At 34.4% G+C, this 19395-nt stretch overlaps 1 protein-coding gene across 1 annotated transcript; it reads right to left on the bottom strand.

Annotated features, from left to right (window-relative positions):
- Positions 1-9439: 9439 nt before the first annotated feature.
- Positions 9440-18850, bottom strand: Fbl6 (F-box and leucine-rich repeat protein 6). Its single transcript, XM_073991131.1, has 9 exons — positions 17061-18850; positions 15443-15814; positions 15162-15372; positions 14765-14934; positions 14415-14555; positions 14167-14334; positions 13866-14095; positions 10867-11001; positions 9440-10790 (listed from the first exon to the last, which is right to left on the bottom strand). Exons 1-9 carry the CDS (start codon positions 17925-17927, stop codon positions 10487-10489), a joined length of 2598 nt encoding a protein of 865 aa, XP_073847232.1. The 5' UTR covers positions 17928-18850; the 3' UTR covers positions 9440-10486.
- Between the last annotated feature and the right edge of the window lie 545 nt (positions 18851-19395).

Raw genomic sequence — 19395 nt, 5'->3', positions numbered from 1 at the left:
CATCAACACCATTGGAAGATAATGATTGAAAATTAATGGGTGAATTTTCTCTTTTAACCTGAGAATACGACGAAGTGTGAAACGGTAGAGCTCATATGGCCGGAAATCAGCATTGATCAGATCAAGAGCTCCGACGCAAGTGCCCTTTGCCGCTGATCTTGTTAATTCAATGCGATTCCCGAAAACTATGTTGGGGGTTGCAAGCTGGAACTGATCTTTTAAGGACGGGAGCAAGAGGAATACTAAAGTCATTACTACAGGTGAACGATGAGAACTCCAGCAATAGAAGTCTTCATTCTAAGAACATTTCTAAAAATTCAGAAACTAAAAAAAAATTCGGGCAACTTATAAGATATCTGGAATAATCAATTCAGTAATTGATTATTCTAGAACTCTGTTCAAGTATTCCAAGCCGGGATTTGAATATTATTAAAGGCAATTACAGGGACATATGTATTTGTTTTCTTGGAGACAGATATATTGTTCTAGAATGATGAAATGAACTAGAATGCTGGTGACCTCTAGGAATTTATGGGAATGTCTTTTGTAGTGGGGGGAGTTTTTAGGGTATATTTGTCATGTTGGATAATGAACTGGACTCTTGTTCATCTATAAGGATTATATTGCATTGCAGCAAAGAGGATGGTACTGTTAGGCATGAAGTTAGTGATCTCAAGCAACTTATTGAATCATTACTAGACATCGGATTTTAGCATGTTTTTTATTTCTTATCCGATTGGACTCAAATTTTGGATCTAAGCGTTTTGAGTGTCAAATTTTCGATATTTGGGGTCATATCAAAAACATGCAAAATATATGCTAAATATATGCAAAAAATATGCTAAATATGCGACCTTTTTTTGCCGAAAATCGTCAATTAAATTTGGAAAATCATCAAAAAGCGTTCAAAATTATGGTTTGTGTCGTTTAACATCGTATTTTTCAGATTATTATGTTATTGGGACTTTGGACTAATAAGACTTAAATCAGTTTTCACAAGGTAAGAAAATGTCGATTAACGCAGCCTTTCTCTTATAACATAATTACATTACAAATTACAAATCTCGGTAATTTAAAATTTTCAAAAATGTTAATATCAACGTGTCCAAATATTGTGATAGTTTCTACTCGGCCAAAATTGTTTAGCAGAAAAACAAAGGAGCTAGAGTTAATCACCGCAATTTTTGTTTAGATAAAAGCGCAATTTTTTCTAGTTTTTGGAATAAGGGTACGTTTTTTAGCACAAAATGGGAAAATGTACTAGAGTACCATATATGGTTCAATTTTCTGGAATATAACTATAACTAGAAGTATACGTTTTGAATATCCTTTACTCAATATATACAGACATAAATTGGCAATTTTTGTTCTCTATGGTCAAAAAAAGCTTCTTTGGAAAAAAAGCTTTAAATGCCGCTTTAATATTAATGACGTGGTTTTAGTTTAATGCACTAAGAATACATAATTTTATAATATCGATCTAGATTGTACGCATACAAACACTTAATGCAGAATTGAGAAATGCTCACTCCTGGGCGAAAAGTAATGGATTATTGTCATACCCACCCATGACGAATAATAAGCAAAATGAAGAACACCCAATGATTAGTGCAAAATGACATCGCTTAGAAAAAACCCCACAATAGCGTGGTAGTGGTAAAAGGACTCAAAACCCTTGGACCACTCACAAATTCTGCTGGAAAACCATTTGGAATGCTAAAAAATATAGTTTCAAATAGGTTTCTGCGTGACCTTTTTAAATTTAAAAAGAATAAACGTTATTTTAGTCAATAATATTCAAAAGTTCATTCATTCCTGCTACAGGAAAACAATTTTGATAACACAGTCGAAAAGTCATAACCCTTTTGTATAGGACTTGTTGTATAAGATATAAATGAATATATTAAGAAAAATATTCGCCGCAATATTGTCATTAAAGTTGCCAAAGGCACTATACATAACTAAAAGGCAAATATTTCAAGGAATCTTTATTTCCAAATGGATGAAATTTCACACTTGTCCCGTATTTTGCTTACATCCTGATGAAACTTTAAAAACGTACCAGTAAGGGGTAGTTTACACTATATGTAAATGTCACATGACACGAAATAAAAACATTCCATATCTACCCACGCAGGCAATGTGGAGACGTAATTTTATTACATTTTTGCTGGTGTGGACGCACAAAGTAAATGGCGTAAGGAAAATCCCCAATATTGCACATATTAGCGACTATATAATGATGGAAAATTTCATGTCATATGACCTTTACATATAGTGTAAACTACCCCTAAGGAAAGGAACAAAGATGGGCAATGCCAATAAAAATGTCCGCACTACCGAGTAAAAAAATCTCACTATTTTTTACACGTAAAACACTTTTTTCTTCTTTTTTTCTTTTAAGTGTTCGGTATTAGCAATTACAATTTAAAAAAGTATTATATAACTACCACGAGTGATTTAATCATAGAAAGTAATTTATTTTCCTTAATTCGGACACCGCCGAAACCTGTGGTGTCTGGATTATCGAGATTATACTGTAAATATGGGAGCAATATCCAAATCTGAATCGATTCTTACCAAAATAAATGGGGATCGCCCTAGGGCGAAAAATTGATGTTCTCCAATTTTTATGCGAGTTGTACTTTGTTTTCAAAAATACATGACCAGACGGACAAGCCTAAAGTGACTCAGAAAGTGAATCTATGCAGATCATCAAAATGAATTACGGGTCTATTTTGTTCCTTTTGCATGTTGCAAAATCATTCAGTAAGACATAATACCCTTATCACTGTGTGGTGTAGGGTATTAAAATAGGGTTATATGTTTTTTATATGTATGTTATATTTTTTTTAGTAAGATATGAAAGATTTTATGTAAAATTCAATATATTCTTAGTCTTAATGTCTAGCTCATTTGTTTTTCTGCCGGACAATTTTGGGAGGCAGAAACTATCAAAAATATTGTCGGTGTCATACTTAAGTGTTCCATACGCCATTTTCCCGTTTTGAGATAATCGCATTTTAATGTTTGCGCCACAACTGCTTGGAGCTGACTGAAGAAAATATTAATTATTTTTTTTTTTTTTTGACAAGACTTATTAGTAATTGTATGAAGAACGTCTTTGCCAAATGTTAGAGAAATATCTGTTGGAATAAAAAAGTTATGTATAAAGAATTTTTTTAAAAATATAATTTTTCTCGAATTGTTCCATATCCACACTTATGACACAAATGCAAAATATTGTAAATCGCATGGAACAAAGTGACAAATAAATTTTCCCATCTTTGCCTCAATAAATTCAAATCTTCTAAATCGAAAACTAATATTCTGATTTTTGAATATATTTTTTAAATTCGTAAGTTATTAAAATATCAATTTCATACCTGAAATGAACTTAAGCTTTTGGGTCGAAAGTTGATTTTATGACATTTCTGATTGAGTTTTTGAACAAATTTGTATAGGAAAGCAACTTATGTTGTAATAAGAAGGTTGGGTTATAGGAAATTTTCTCACCTTGTGAAAACTAATTTTATTTATATCTATGTATATTTACATAAGTCTTATTAGTCCAGATTTATTGTTGTGGCGGAATATCTGGTGAGTCTTAATAACATAATAAAATTAATGCGAAGTATACACTCAAAATAAGCATTAAGTACAAAAGTGCAACGGTGTGAATTTTAAAATACTTTTTCAGTGCACGAACAAAAACTGAAGCAATGCAATTTTATGATGTTTGGGAAGTCAGAAGAAAATACTCTTACTATATTCCTAACAAATCCCTGACTTTATATGAATGTAACATTTATGATTAAATTTTTAACGCGTTTTTAAATTTTTCATCAAAAGTCGAAAATTACAAAAAATCGATTTTTCTGAATTGCTTGCGTTTTAGGCCAACTGCGTGGAAATGCATGGACCAAATGAAGCCTTATAAGCGTGGAATGAGACAAAACTATAACAACCCAGCTAACATTTTGTTCCGAATTCGGACAGAATTTCTGTAAAAAATTCCGATTCTGATGCCGAATTCGTACTGAATTCGGTACGAAAGTTGTGTGGACGTGGTCACCGAATTCGGAAAGAATTTTCTAAGGAAATTTTAATATTAGAGATTCGCAACGAACTCGGTCCGAATTCGAAGGTAAATTCTTGGAAAATTCGGAAAAAAATCAGAGTTTCTGACAGAATTCGATCCGAATTCGGAAAAAAAATTCTGGAAAATTCAGTGGAAAATTTAGATTTCCTTAAGAAAATCGGTCCGAATTCGAAGTGAAATTCTGAAAAAAATCGAAAATAAATTTATATTTTCTGAAAAAAATTTTGGGCGCTGACGCCTTTGATATTGGCACGACATATTACAAACCCCACTCAGAGACAATTTTCTTTTAATTCGCTATTTATGAAAGATTCTAAATTTCAAACGATCTAATTATTTTTCCTGTTGTTATCATTTGGTGGTTAATAGTAGAACAATGTGCACGTGTAACTTGAAGCTATCAACACTAGCTTCAATTATTATATGTTGCATTTATATTAAAAAAATACTAAAAACTGTATATGCGAATTTCATAAACAACAACTTTGTTTTTCGATAACAACCAAACAAAAACATCCCTTAGAAAATCGATTAGAAATCGGAACGAATTCGGAGCGAATATTCTTAAGATACTTCAGAAAATGTGCAGAGATTCTTAAAAAAAAAAACTTTTAGAAAATCGGTCAAATTTCTAGGAAAAAATTAGAGAAATCGGCAAATTTCTAAAAAAAATATTCAGAAAATCTCAGAAAAAAATCGGAAATCAGAGCAATCGGAAAAAATTGTTAGCTGGGAAAATGCAATAATACACACAAACATATGCAAAAATACCCGAGTTTTCAATTTCAATTTCAGTTTATTGCGTATAATATACAATATGAATTACATTTAATATTCGGAAGACAAGAGTTTAGAAATATAAAATTTCTGTTCTACTACATTATTAATTATTTAGATATAATATGTTGAGTAATTAGATTATGGTATTTTGGGAAAATGCAAAAAAAAAAAACCCCAATGAATTTTATTTAGTTTGCGTCGGGGTTTTAAAAGTACTATGACATTAGGTCATTAATGTGGCGGTATTGTGATGTTTGACATCTTTCTTTAAAATTGCTTGTCAGGATATTTATCCTATCCTGTACCATGATAATCCCAGTTAACGAGTGTAGTCTATTTGTTGAGTACAGCCAAGGAAGGTTATAAATCATTTTGAGGAGTTTGTTCTGTGAAACTTGTAGCTTTTTGATGTGGCATTTGGCAGAAGAAGACCAAACAGGGGCACAGTAATACATTATGGGTTGAAATATTGATTTAAATAAGAGCAATTTGTTCTCCAAGCTAAGTTCAGATTTCCTGTTGATTAGCGGGTACAGCATTCTGGTGACCTTGTTGATTTTGTCCACGATATATGGGATGTGGAGCTTAAAGTTAATTCTTTTGTCGAGTACAACTCCGAGGTATTTGACGCTATCCTTCCATTCAATGTTGTAGTTGTTGAAAAGTAATGGTCTATTTGGCAAGAAACATGATTTACGCTTCCTGGTAAAGTATATGGCATCAGTTTTTTCATGATTTAATAGAATTTTCCATTTTTGGAAATATAAGTTTAGGACTGATAAAGCTGATTCCAATTCATTAATGATATTTGTGAAGTAAGTATCCGAACATAAAATGGAAGTGTCATCTGCAAAAATGGAAGTTGTGCAGCTACTAAAAGTTGGAATGTCAGAAGTGAAAATGTTGTATAATATTGGAGATAAGCATGATCCCTGAGGGCATCCAGCATTAATACACATTTCATCAGAAGAAGTTGTTCCAATAAATACTTTAAAGGATCTCTCTTTTAAAAAGCTTTGAATAATTTTTATGAGGAATAATGGAAAATTAAATTTACTCAGTTTGTAGATGAGGCCGTCGTGCCAAACAGAATCAAAAGCAGCTTTAATATCTAGCAGTACCATTCCGGTGGATTTACCAGAATTGAAATTTTCCATTACCATCTTTTTAATTTTGTAAACTGGGTGAGCTGTATTATGTTCTCTCCTAAAGCCGAATTGTTGGGGTGGGAGGACATTATTCGTATTAATACAATGTAGTATTTTGTCTTTGATGATGGTTTCCAAAACTTTACTTATGGATGATAGCAAACTTATCGGCCTATACGACGCTGGCTTGTCAGGTGGTTTGTTAGGTTTGAGCAAAGGAATGGTTTTAGAACATTTCCAGACAACAGGAAAGTATGAAAGTTTCAGACAGGAGTTTAAAATGTGCGTGAGGTATTGTTTCCCCTTCTTAGGCAAATTTTTTAAACATAGGTTGTTTATATTATCTATGCCAGGAGATTTTCTGACTTTCATTTTTTTCAATATGACCTCCACATGAGCCAAATTTATAAAAGAATCATTATCTAAGACTGCAATCTGTTGATTAATTTCAGCAACTTTTGCGTTGACTTCAGAAATCGTTGCGGTGTCACTAAGGTTGTTAGTCAGATTGTGGTTATTGTGAAAATGTGTTGCAATTATATCGCATTTGTCCTTCTGTGAGTAATAAAGATCGTTGTTGTAGGACAGTATTGGAATATGTTTCGTTTTTCTTCTCAACATTTTGGAGACTTTCCATAGTGGTTTAGAGGAAGGATGTAATTCTGATAACATTTTGTTCCAAGATTGGTTTCTGAACATAATTAATTCATGATTTATCCTTTTATTTAAGCGGTCCATAGCAAGTCTATCGCCAACATCTCTGAATCTTTTGAAATTTCTTTTGTATATATTTCTATGCAGGATTAAAACTTTAATAAAGTTTGGTATCGACTTTTTCTGTGGAGTTATTTTAAGTTTAGGTACACTGTAATCAATTGCGGATTTTATGGTGTTCGTAAATGATTCAATATGTGTGTCAATTTGATTTGTATTTCCACATAGCTCGGCTTCTTCCGAATTAGGTAAATGTTCACTGATGAAACGTTTATAACGGGACCAATTTGCCTTATTATAGTCAAGGTATATACCAGTAGTAGTTCTTACGTTCAAATTAATTTCGCACACGACTGGTAAGTGATCTGAATTTAGATCGTTGATGCTATTAATAGAAATCACATTTTGAGATATGTTTGTAAGAAAAATATCCAAATTTGATGGACGCCTTCTTGGATCAGCTGGTATATAAGAGTTTTTTGATGAGAATACTATCTGAAGGTTGTTGTGTTGAAGATTGTCGTATAACAAGTTACCCCATGCGTTATTTCTTGAACATCCCCAATAACAGTGTCTGCAGTTAAAATCTCCTCCAAGTAAAAACTTGTTAGAATTTGTTGTCAATTTGCGTAAATCTGATGCGAAACGATTTCTTAATATAGCGTTAGAACTTCCACCTGGAAAGTAGCAGGAATATATGTGTAAGTAATCGTCACCTGTGTATATTTTTATTCCAATGTTCTCTATATTATTCGTATTTAGAGGTGGTAATAGTTGATGTTTTATGCTTTTCTTAACAAGAATGGCAACTCCGCCGCCCCTGTTATCAAGCCGATCATTTCTATAGACGTTATATTTCCTGTTTTTTAAAGAGCAATTTCTATTTAACCATGTTTCGTTTAACAGGCAAATATCAACATTGTGTTTTTCAATAAAGTGCAATAATTCTTCAATTTTGTTCCGTATGCCGCGGGCATTCCATGTCATTATATTTAAGTTTTGGGTATTCATGATAAAAATTTGAATGCTAAATTAGTGATGACCTCAAATTGGTCAGCTTTAGACTTACATTTCCTCAAACTCGAAATTAGTTCAAAAGTAATATTTTTCATCTCTTCAAGAGAAAATAAATTATTATTGGACTGGCTACTACTTTGGGGAACATTCCATCCAGAAAAATTGGGTACGTTTTCCTGTCTCAACGAGTTAGGAAATTCGTGAGGGAAATTAAGATTCTTCTCGAACTGCGCAGACGGTTTTTTAACGCTGCGAGTTTCATAACGTTTCTTCAATTCAATATATCTCAATCGACTTGGGCAATCTGATGACGAAGATTTATGGTCACCATTACAGTTGGCACATTTCTGGATTGTAGCATTACATTCGGTGGTTAAGTGATTTCCTGCGCAAACAGCACAGAAGGTTTTGACCCTACAACGATTAGATCCATGGCCAAACATTTGGCAGTTGTAACACTGCGTAATTTTTCCTTTATTGGGTTTTTGGTATTCCCAACGGACTCTAAGTTTATTAATGTCAGAATAATTTTGACGCAACTCTTTTAATGTTACTGATTTCCTTTCGAAATAAACAACATAAATTATATTTTCATAAGGGCGATCATTATTAGACTTTCTAATCACCAACTTGACATCCACGCACTTAAGTCCCATTTCAATGAGATATTTTTTGACTATCTTTGGATCCATTTTATCCATTTGAAGTAAAATTGCCTTGAATGGCTTTTCCTGTTTAGGAAGATACGAGAAGAACTCCATATTAAATTGTTCACTTAATGCCTTGCACATTAACTCCATATCTTCTTTCTTGGTTAAGAAAAGTTTTAATCCTATTGAAATTTTTCTTACTGAGTAAGAAGTAACATTCAGAATTCTACACATTTCATGGACTTGTTCCACTTTGCATTTTAATATTGTTATTGGAGGAATTTTATCTTTGATTGGATTATCGATAACTGTATCATCATTTATGTTATCGTCATCATCTGGATCCACCACTTGGAGAGGGAGAAAGTAGTTTTGATTTCCTCTCTGAGGAGAATCATTAGTTTTTTGTTTTTTTGTCATGTTATAATGCCTTGACGGGGCAGCAACTGCATTGTCGCACGTTCTCTTAATTTTGCTTGTTTTTATTTTTTGCCTCTCGTCTTCTCAATTGTAAGAAGAACAAGCAGGAGTAGCTGTAATTATTGTTTTTGTTTGTAACTGAGTTTACTAAGAAGAAAAACACGTCTGCACAATTCAATGTAAACTATACGACTGAAATACCCGAGTTGTATGTTAATTTTTGCAACCATTTTTTGTGGGTTAATTTAAAATCTGAGCATATAATCAAATTGTCTGAAACTGATTTGTTCTTAACATATGTGGAATATAAAAGCAAAAGGCGCACTTCCAATGTTTTTTTGTTCTTATGAGGAAATATTTTGCGCGGCACATTTCTTCAGGGTAACATCCCTAAGGCAAACGCTCTATGAGCGAAGTTATTTCTCGGATTTTCCACTGTTAAATCCTATAACCATCTTTCTTTGTTATTTATCATACCTCGTCCTCATATTAAAGTTCAAATAAAACTCATTTTTTTAATTTTTTTATTTTTAAAAATATTTATGATTTATTTTTATTTTCCTTTTTGAATGCAACAAAAAATATAATTTTCTTAAAAATTACATTGGTTTCTTTTTACTTCCTTTTCTAAATGAGATATATTTGGGTATTGAGAGGAAAATATCTAAAATAAAAAAGTTGTTACACAATTAAAAAATAATAATTAAAAATATTTTGCACAAAAATAAATGGAAATTACATAAGGGGCATTTTTTTAAGACAAGGTTGGAAGGAAAATATGTACGTATAATTTGCATGTTTTTCTGTTTTCTTTCGTTATGTTTAAACATGACTTTCTTCATTTCTTATTATAGCTAAAAGGTTAAAGTTAAAAAATGATAACATTTTAAATTTCACAAATTTAAAACAAAAAAGAAAAATTGCAATGGATTTTTATGGTTCTTAATTTGTTGTTGTTGTTGCTTTCGTTTGTATGTTATTTTGTTTTGGGTGTTTTTATTTTAATTATTTTAGAATTTTGGGAGACTAAATGGCGCGGGGTTGTGTCTGTGTGTGTGTTTTGTTAATTTTATTAAATTTGATAAAATTTGTTATTTATTTTACACATTACTACATATGAATATGTATAGAGAGAAGTAGAAAAACCAAATTGAAAATGTCAACTTGCAGGAGGGTATCGGTTTTTTTTTTTGTGTGATAATCAAGGAATTTTTATGTCAAAGGAACGTAAACTGGTATTTAATTTTTTTACATGCAAATAAAAAATAAAATAATTGAAAATTTTACTTTATAATTTCATTGAAAATTCTACTTGAATTTTTAAAATTACAAAATAGAATTTTTAAAATTGTTAAAAAATTAAATATAAAATTGCTTTGTCCAATCTAAATTTTTTATACAAATTAAAACATAATTTTGAAAAAAAAAATGTCTGCTAAGTCTTAATACGTCCACTTAATAGAAAACATGTATGTACTTAGATAAAATTACTTATCCTCCCACATAAAATTTTGAGTTTTTATAAAGGCTAATACAAATTTAGCTTTGATAAAGAAAATTTCCAAAAGATAAATAAAAAATCGAAATCAAATACAAAAAATACAAACTACGGTTATAAAAATTTACAATTTTTTTATGTAAACAGTTTAAGTGGACTATGGACTGCATGCAGAACCATGACCACCACCGCCACCACCACCATCATTGCTATTTGCACTTGTTGTCGTCGCCGCCGATGAACTGGCTGGTGTTGTATTGGTCTCGGGTAATTTGACTTTTAATTGAACCTTTAACACTTCACGCAATTCGTTGAGCTCTTGTGGACCTTGCATTTGCCTTTTCACGCCGCGTGGCAAACCACGGCATGAAGCCAAATTAATGCTGCTCATCAAAGGGCAATTAGCCAGAATTTCCTTGACGGCTTCTTCGGAAACAGATGAACCGCAAAGATTTAGATGACTGAAGAAAAATGGAAAATTACATTTTGTTAATAAATTTAAAAGTTTTGGAGTATTTCTTTTGTTGAAAAACTTACGCTAAACGTGACTCGGCTCCCTTATCGGCCAAGGCACGTAAGGCATTATCTAATGGTTGTTGCACATTGGCCCAAGCGAGATCCAATTCAATAAGACTGTGTGCCCATTTGGAGGCAATTAATTCCAGACCAGATCTAAAACAAAAACAATATACAAACAACTAAACAAAATATATCGACAAAATTTTCGCAGTGTTACAATGTTACACAGAGTCTCTGTCAAAAATGGAAACCTATGTTTGTAAAAAAAAATTGGAACATAATTCCGTGAGGTCACTGCCCACCATTGTACCTTTCCACACTCTTTCCATATCGATCCACTCTTTCGAATACCTTCCCCCAAAATTTTTTAAATGTTTGGCAGAGATGGTGCCCAAGATATCTTTTAAATGGAGTAGCCGATTTGATCCAAACTTTGCACATCGTAATAATATTTCTTCCAGATATAGACTTTGGGTACCTCTCACCCAAAATTGCAAACATTTTCCCAGAAGTGCACTTTAAGGACATGTCTAGGATTGTTTTGCATTCAAAATAGAAAAACCATCAACGACGAGCAGGATAACTTAAAAATTCAGTAGCAGATTCGGCCGAATCTTTGCACATCGAGAATGGTTTTGAAATTCTTACCAATGTACTCCTGGTGGCCAAGTCCATGCTTCCCAACATAATTAACAAAGCCCTCCAAAAATTCTACTGTGACCAACTAAAATGGTTGGCACAATAGCTATCGAAAAGGCTACCGAAATAGGAAGCACTCCAAGCTGTGTAATACCCTAGACAGACGGCAGAGTTAATTTGCATTAAAAATGTCCTAATTTGAATTAATTTTTCACCCTGACAGACGATAGTATCTGCATTTATGAAACAGCTGTTTGTGTTGTTTGTTTGTGCCCAGCAGACCATTTCATGAAGCTTTACAAAAGTTCGTCAAAATATGCGAAACAAATACACTTTCTACCTTTGATCTTTTCACCACGATGAAACAAAAATAAATTTAATTTAATCGCGATATTTTTGAGTCGATAGAATTGGTATGGTGGGTAATGAAATTTTTTGTGAAAATAAAAATTTGAAAAAGAGATTTGTTAGAAGGCGTGAAAAACGATTAGCTGCTATTCTACTCGCGAAAGACCACTACTTATTTTGAAGAAACGCGAAAATTGCTGATTTGCTTTCCCTTTTTATTTTCTTAAACATGGAAATTTGACAAAAGACAATTGATTTTCAACAGCATTGCCATATTGAAATTGCTAAATTCAGTTTAAATTTCCCTTGATTTTGTGCATTAAAAATGTGGATAATGCACGAACTAATTTGAATTAAGGCAGTTAATGCAAATCAACGCTGCCGTCTGTCTAGGGTATAAAGACATCGAACAGACAACCCTCCGAACAAGTTTGAAACGCTGGATAATCAATTATATGTGTAGATGCCAGTCGTACGTGGAATTCAGGATCAAGAAGTCCAAGCCCCGTAGAGTTAAGCAGGAAGTTCCCCAAGGCGGGGTGATATCTACGGAAATGCATAACCTATACCTCTCCTGTATTCCATCCCCTCCAGAGGCCATTGATATCGTAACGTATGCGGATGATTGTACGATCTTGGCGTTAGGTACCTTCCCGGATGTCATTTGTGAAAGGCTGCACTCCACCTTTTCCTATGCTAGGAATATGCAAATATCCGCCACTAAATCTACGGCCACTCCACTCATCACATGGACGGCAGAGGTGGGAATAGAGTTGAATGTCATGGTCGATGGAGCAAAATTCCAACGACAAACTGCCCCAAAATTCTGGGGGTCACATTCGACAGCATGTTCACTAGGGTTATGACTTTTTTACAACCTCATATCCCTGTATCATAGCGTGATGAGTTTTGCCATAAGATTACATAAAATCTTAATTATATGGTGATTCGGTGAAAAAACCTCACGCACAAAATGATTTTAAAATTTGAATTTATCAAAATTATGGACAATTTTTTGAAGTCACTGAAAACATATATATAATTGAAAATAAACTTTAGAGCCACATGAGATAATTAAAATGACATAAAATTTATTTCTCACTAGTTTTCTTCAGTTCTGAGAATCGTAAAAATGTCGTAAACGCTTTTATTCAAAAATATATTTTTTTTAAAAAAACAAAAAATTTAAATTTTTTTCAAAGTGAATTATTCGCGACTTTTTTAATATTTGAATGAAATAAACGTTATTATAGTCATTAGTAGGCTTATATTTATTCATTCGAGCAACAAAAAATACATTTTTGAAAAAAAAATTTTTTTTCGTTTCATATATTTTTTCAAAAAATTATTTTTTTAAAATCGATTTGTGCGTGAACTTTTTTTATATTTCAAGGGAATAAACGATAGCATAGTGATTAATAGGCAAAAGTTCATTCATCTCTGCTACAGGAAATCATTTTTGACGAAAATAGTCAAAAAGTCATAACCCTAATGTTCACGTCGTCCACACATGCCGCAGCTATCTGCGACAAGCTGAGATGTAGGAACAAGGTCCTCAAGTCCCTAGCCAGCACCACTTGGGCTGTACATAAAGAAACCTTGTTGACCACATTTAACGCGATAGGTCGGTCTGTGGTAAGCTAAGCGGTGCCAGTATGGTCCGCGAATATAAGTACAACGCATGCCTTCAGTGGACCATCAACATGAGGAGACAAAGATTCTTCCATTACAGCCACACAATGGCATCCTTCCGTTGCAGTAATTTCTCGGGTGTTACCGTAAGAGTCATTTTAAGTTTCTTCATGATCGAGAAAGAGAGGTCATAACAACTATCATAACAACTATCGTGTGAATGCAGCTATCGCAGCTAAGGAACCACGACAAACCAGAGTAGTTTTGGCTCAACTACACTCGGGATGGTGCAGCCGTATGAATTCCAATGGGGCAAGGATCGATGATACCGTGCAAAGACCCTCACCTTTTCATTAAATTAAATAAATTCCCGCTAAATAAACATCAAAGTGACTTACCCCACATCTCTTGTCACTGAACAGCCAGACAAAAATAAATGTTTAACATCCCATGTTGGCAAACGTATAAGACTTTCATGTGTCAAACGGGCACAGCCACGTACATCTAAAAGTTTCAGTTTTGACGAAGATTTTAGAATACGTTGTATATGTTCATCGCCAATGACACGTGATTCATCCATAACGGCAACAGAAAGTTCTTCCAGTTCTGGAAAACCAGGTGAATCCATCTGAAGGAATGAAAATTATAAAATATGTTACACATTTCATGGCAAGGGGGAAGGTTTTTTCTTTAACTTACCATTTCTTGTAAGGAAGCTGTACTAAGGGTTATATGAGAATTGGTAATGCGTAAAACTTTTAGTTTTGGACAGCCTTGCTGTAATTTCTCAACATGTAATATACCATGAGATGTGGCTTGAGTTGTAACATTGGATAAATCCAATAAAACTAAATTTGGACAATGTGTCTAAAAATAGAGAAGAAATGGAAGAAAGAAAATTAGTGGAAATTGTAAGGAAAGGTGTTAAGACATCACGACATTCTTACCGATAAAACATTGACTATTTGCGGTATACCAGCTAAACGATTGTGCGCCAAATAAAGATGTGTCAATTTGTCACCCATAACTTGCAGTGCATTGCACAATGATTGCACACCCACAGCACTTTTACTAGCATTCATTTCCACCTGGAAGAAGTATAATAAAAAGTATTTTTAAAAATCTCCATTAAGTACTTTATAAACAAGCCTAATTAAATGTTTAAACCCCAATAGGTACTAATATAAATGTGTCAGAATGAAGAATTTTTCAACTTTTTGGTTCATATTTTTTTTTTTTTTTGTCTAAAAGTTGGAAATTTTTGGACACACTGTACATCAATTTTTGCATTACTTACATTTACAGAACTTAGGTCTAGACGTTCGAGTTTTTTCATATTTTCAACTAAATATGCCAAATGATCACATGAGAAACCTTTCCAACCCGACAGGGTTATACTGGTTAGATTTGGTGCACCAGCCGCCAATTTCATAAGAAAACAATTAATATCTGTGACTTTGAAATTTGCTGGAAGTAAAAGAAGACGTTTAACATTTAAAAATTATAGTTTAGTTAAGCAAATGGATATGTTTTCTAAGACGATCTAATTCCAACTCTATGGAATTAGATTGAAACCAAAGATTGATAAAATATTTTTTTCAAAAGAAGAACAGGATCGAATCATCTTGTTGAATATCATCTTGGAAAAACTCAGTTCTAAAATATTGCTTAAATTTTACAAGAACAACACTTACAAACATTCAATTCTGTGCAACATGTACAGCGATTATCCACAAACCATTTCAATTTCAATTCGGTGCGATATTTCTCTTTTATCCAAGTGGTTAGATCCAATGAACGCCAAAGTGTGGGCGATAAGGAGACACGACGCCACAGGGAACATACACGACCCAAACGAAACAGTGTTGGAAGACAACCTTCCTTATCGACGACATTTTGAAAAATCTGCAAAAACAAAAGGAAACCAAAGTAGATTTGTATTATTCATTATGGTTCAGGGCACTTGTATGCTTACCTTAAAAAGCACTGGTTCTGGTAAATCTCTACCCCATATACTTTGTTCCACTATCGGCCGTTCATCTCCACCCTCATTGCCTGCTGCTTGTGCCGCTGCACTGGCGGCAGCTGTGGCTGCAGCCGCTTGTCTTTTGGAACTACGATCTTTTTTACGTTTGGGCTCATAATCCACTTCATCGCCTTCATCATTGCTATCGTTGAGTTTTACGCGTTGTTTGGTATTCCTTGAACTTTTGCGACTTCTTCCCGGTGTTGTGGCCGCTTTATTCATAGCCTTTGTAACGGCTGCAATACCAGTAGCTGTGACGGCACTTAATGAGCTATCGGATTTTTTAATACATAACTTAATACCCATCTTATTTTCACTTATCTGCAAAGTAAATGATAATGGAAAGTTTGTTAGAGAGTTTCATAATGTTGCAACAAGGACTTGCAATAAGCACTAGGAGATGTACGGATGATTAGCTTGAACATGGGAAGGTCTTGACTCCTCTTCTATCTCAAATGGACAATGACTAGTATATCGGGACAATACTGGATGGCGGATTTACATTGAAAGGATAAGAGCGATACTAAACTGGACATTAAAAAGCTGCAAACACAACATAAAACTACAAAATTGCCTGATGAGAGCCCTTTTTCAAATAATTCGCTATTCTTCCGTTTCGTCTTAGAGGGAAGCAGGGGTTTAGTTGTTGTTTTAGCAGTATCGAAACTTACTTAGAAGCATATGTTTGATGCTGGGCTGGCAGCCGCAACACTATGATTCGGGTCAATCTGGTACGAAAGAACCCGATGCCGTGGGATTGCTCTTGGCGACTGTCTGAGTAAGGCACTGGAGACTCCTACATGGATTTTATGAGGTAGACAACAAGTGTGGAACTGATTTCTACCTCAAGTTACAGGCTGGTAGAGAATGATTGATAGGTCCACGATTTGCAAGGCGAATGTTAAATTGAAGTCTCCACCAGAATTAGTGGAGATCAACACACTTCGGCAGACTGGCAACCTATTAGTTCTCTATTTATCGGGCCACCTGAGTCTTTATTATTTATTAGAAAGTGTTGGGGTTATGTAGGGTTAAGGCGCAGCCCTGCGATTTCCTTGATACTTTTACCACAGATTAGGGGTTGTTGTCCTGAACAAAAAAATATGTTTTATATGGAGGAAGTCCAACTTCCCGAGATATGGAAATTGGAAGTACAAAAAAAAAAAAAAAAAAAAAAAACAAAAAACGGCAGGACGCTTATAAACCCGACTTGTTCCAAACAATCTAAAGCTTTATCTGCATATTCGACTTTCCGGGACGTCATCCGCTCGCTATATACATCTTGGTCGAAGGTGGAGGGACTAGCAAGAGAAAGCGACGAACGTCGCTGAACCAACTCGAATGGCACCATAAACAGAAAACTGACTAAACTAGGACATCCAAAGTATTGCAATATTAAAGACCGGAAGAAATTTTGGGCAACGGACAAGTTCTGGAACCCTGGGAAATAATGCTAGGAAAAAAGGAAAAAAGCAGGATTAGACCGAAGTCGAGTACCTCACTAAAGTTCTAACCCCCTCATCGTTCCTAAAGTCTAGAAAATGAAATTATTCATTCATATACTTACCTCACTCTCATACATGGGTCCCGCTGCCACTTTCGGTTTCCGAGTACGTCCTGATTTGGCAGATTTTTCAAATTTCTTACTTATGGTCGACATCAATGGTTTGCCAGCATTCGGTATGGTACCATTGCGTACCACATTAATGGCATGCTGATGGATGACAGGAGGCGGTGTTGGCTGTGGTTGCGTTGGACTTTGTTGTTGTGTTGCGGGAGGATTTTGCACAACATCCATGGAAGTTTGATCTGCAATATCGGTCGTGGGTGAGGAATGTTCCCCAGCAGAGCTATTCTCAGGTGGAGAATATCCACCACCACCGTCTCCTTGTCCCGTCGTTTCAGAGGGTGGAGTTGATGCTGGGGTGGAAGCTGCCGGTGATGTTAGACTGGGTGATTGCACTTTACCATCAGAATCAACACCAGCACCACCTCCTATGGATGTCGTTGGTGATTGGGATGGCTCCTCAGTTGTGGATGGTGTTAATGTCAATGCCAGGGGTTTGTCATTTTTAGTTCTACGCCCTTCACTATTGCTTTCCTCCACAATTGTTGTGGTTTTATTTGGAGACAAATTATTTTTTGTATTTAAGGTTCCTTCTTCAACTTTATCCTTGTGAATGCCAGCATTCTGAGAAATTTCAACCTTATCCTCCGTACCCATTTCAAAATCATTATCTTCGTTATTCACTTTAGCGGGAGCAGCAGGCACTTTATTTTGTTGTTGTTGTTGCATTTTTGTTGACAAATTTGAACTATTTGTTGCTAGAGCGCCATCTATCCCTCCCCCATCTTCAGTAGTGCCACACTTTGTTGCTGCTGCTGTTGTTGTTGTGGAGGAGTCTTCCTTATCACTGACATCCATTGCCTCCATGTTGTTGTTGTTGTTGTTGTATGGTTTCTGAGACACTGGCCTAACGTTGAATTCTTTTTAGTTTAGTGGTGGAGAAAGTTGTTCGATCCGTATTCCTTTGGTCCATATACCACCTCTTGTACCACTTGTCGTTCGTAGTTATTATTATACTAGATACTATGTTACTACTCTCCACCGCGATTAGATGTTTTGTTTTCTTATTTGCCCTCTTCTCTGCTAATGAGTTTTTGCTTATGAGGAGGATGGATTAGCGGTTTCTAGTCTATTTTTATTTATGTATTTTGAGTTGTGTTGAGAGTAGCAGTACAGTTATTCACAATTTATTTGAAATTCGACTTTTATGTTTTACGGTTATTTCACATTTTCCACTTGATTCACTGACCGTGCAAGGATTCTTATTGTTTTTTTCCTTTATTGGCTTTGTTTTTCAAGGATTTATTGCTCCTTTTATAACTTTTGTTTTTCCATATCAACGCAGAATTTCTTTGGACGCCACTAAAGAAATTTTCTGCTTCTTCTTCTTCTCTTGAGATTTTCTCTACTACTCGGTTCGTTAATGGACTCTCTCTCCGCTGCTAACTACAGGCCATAGGAGTGAAGAGTACAGCTATAGGTCAATTTGTGGTGTTTTTTTATTGTTTTTATTTTATTGACTTTTTCTCATGATAAACAATTCGTGTTGGAACACTTTAAACTTCACTACAGAGACGTAATTAAGTGGTTAACTCCATGCCGAGATTCATTAACTAATTACAATTGGCATTGTTAATTAATGGCGATTAGAGAAAAATGTAAAACAAATATAGATAAAATAATTGCCGTTTTTTCCCACCATTTATTTACGCGACGACGAAAAAACTGATGATGACGATTTCTAATGTTGTCAGAGCATCGAGTAGTTAGTAGTTGTAAGCCGGTTATTCGATTATGCATAATGCATATTTTAATTGCACAGATGTGCAAATAAAGTAAAAAGCGTTCTGCGCTACTAGAACACTACCCAACAAAATGTTTGCATCCACGGATGCAGTTAACTCACTACAAGTGTACAGTACAAATGCCGCGGAAATGCAACTTTTCCCATCAAAAAGTTTGCATCCGCGGATACAGTTGAATCACTACAAGTGTACAGTACAAGTGCCGTTAGAGTACATCTTTTTCTATGAATTCACTTATGAATTTTACAAAGGAGCGCGCAGAATAAATAAAATGCATTTATTATTTGTGTAAAACAGGAACAAAAAGAACTTTCCCAGCAAACAAATTTGGAAGTTGTGCATGTGGAGTTATGATTTCACAACATTCTTCGATGCAGTCCACACGGAGTTATGAAAAATGCACTCCGTAACATACATTTTATAAGCAGTAGCTGTAGAGATCCCTACAGAAAAAAACAGTTGGTTGATCCCTACACATTTCTTCAAAAGACAAACAAGAGTGTTTGTTAGTCCCAATTTACATTGGGCGA

This window comes from Musca autumnalis, unplaced genomic scaffold (genome assembly GCF_047663935.1).
Source record: "Musca autumnalis isolate F117 unplaced genomic scaffold, ASM4766393v1 scaffold_5, whole genome shotgun sequence".
In the NCBI taxonomy this organism is placed as follows: Eukaryota; Metazoa; Arthropoda; class Insecta; order Diptera; family Muscidae; genus Musca; species Musca autumnalis.
The sequence above is the reverse complement of the archived record's forward strand: the minus strand, read 5'-3'. Positions and strand labels throughout refer to the sequence as shown.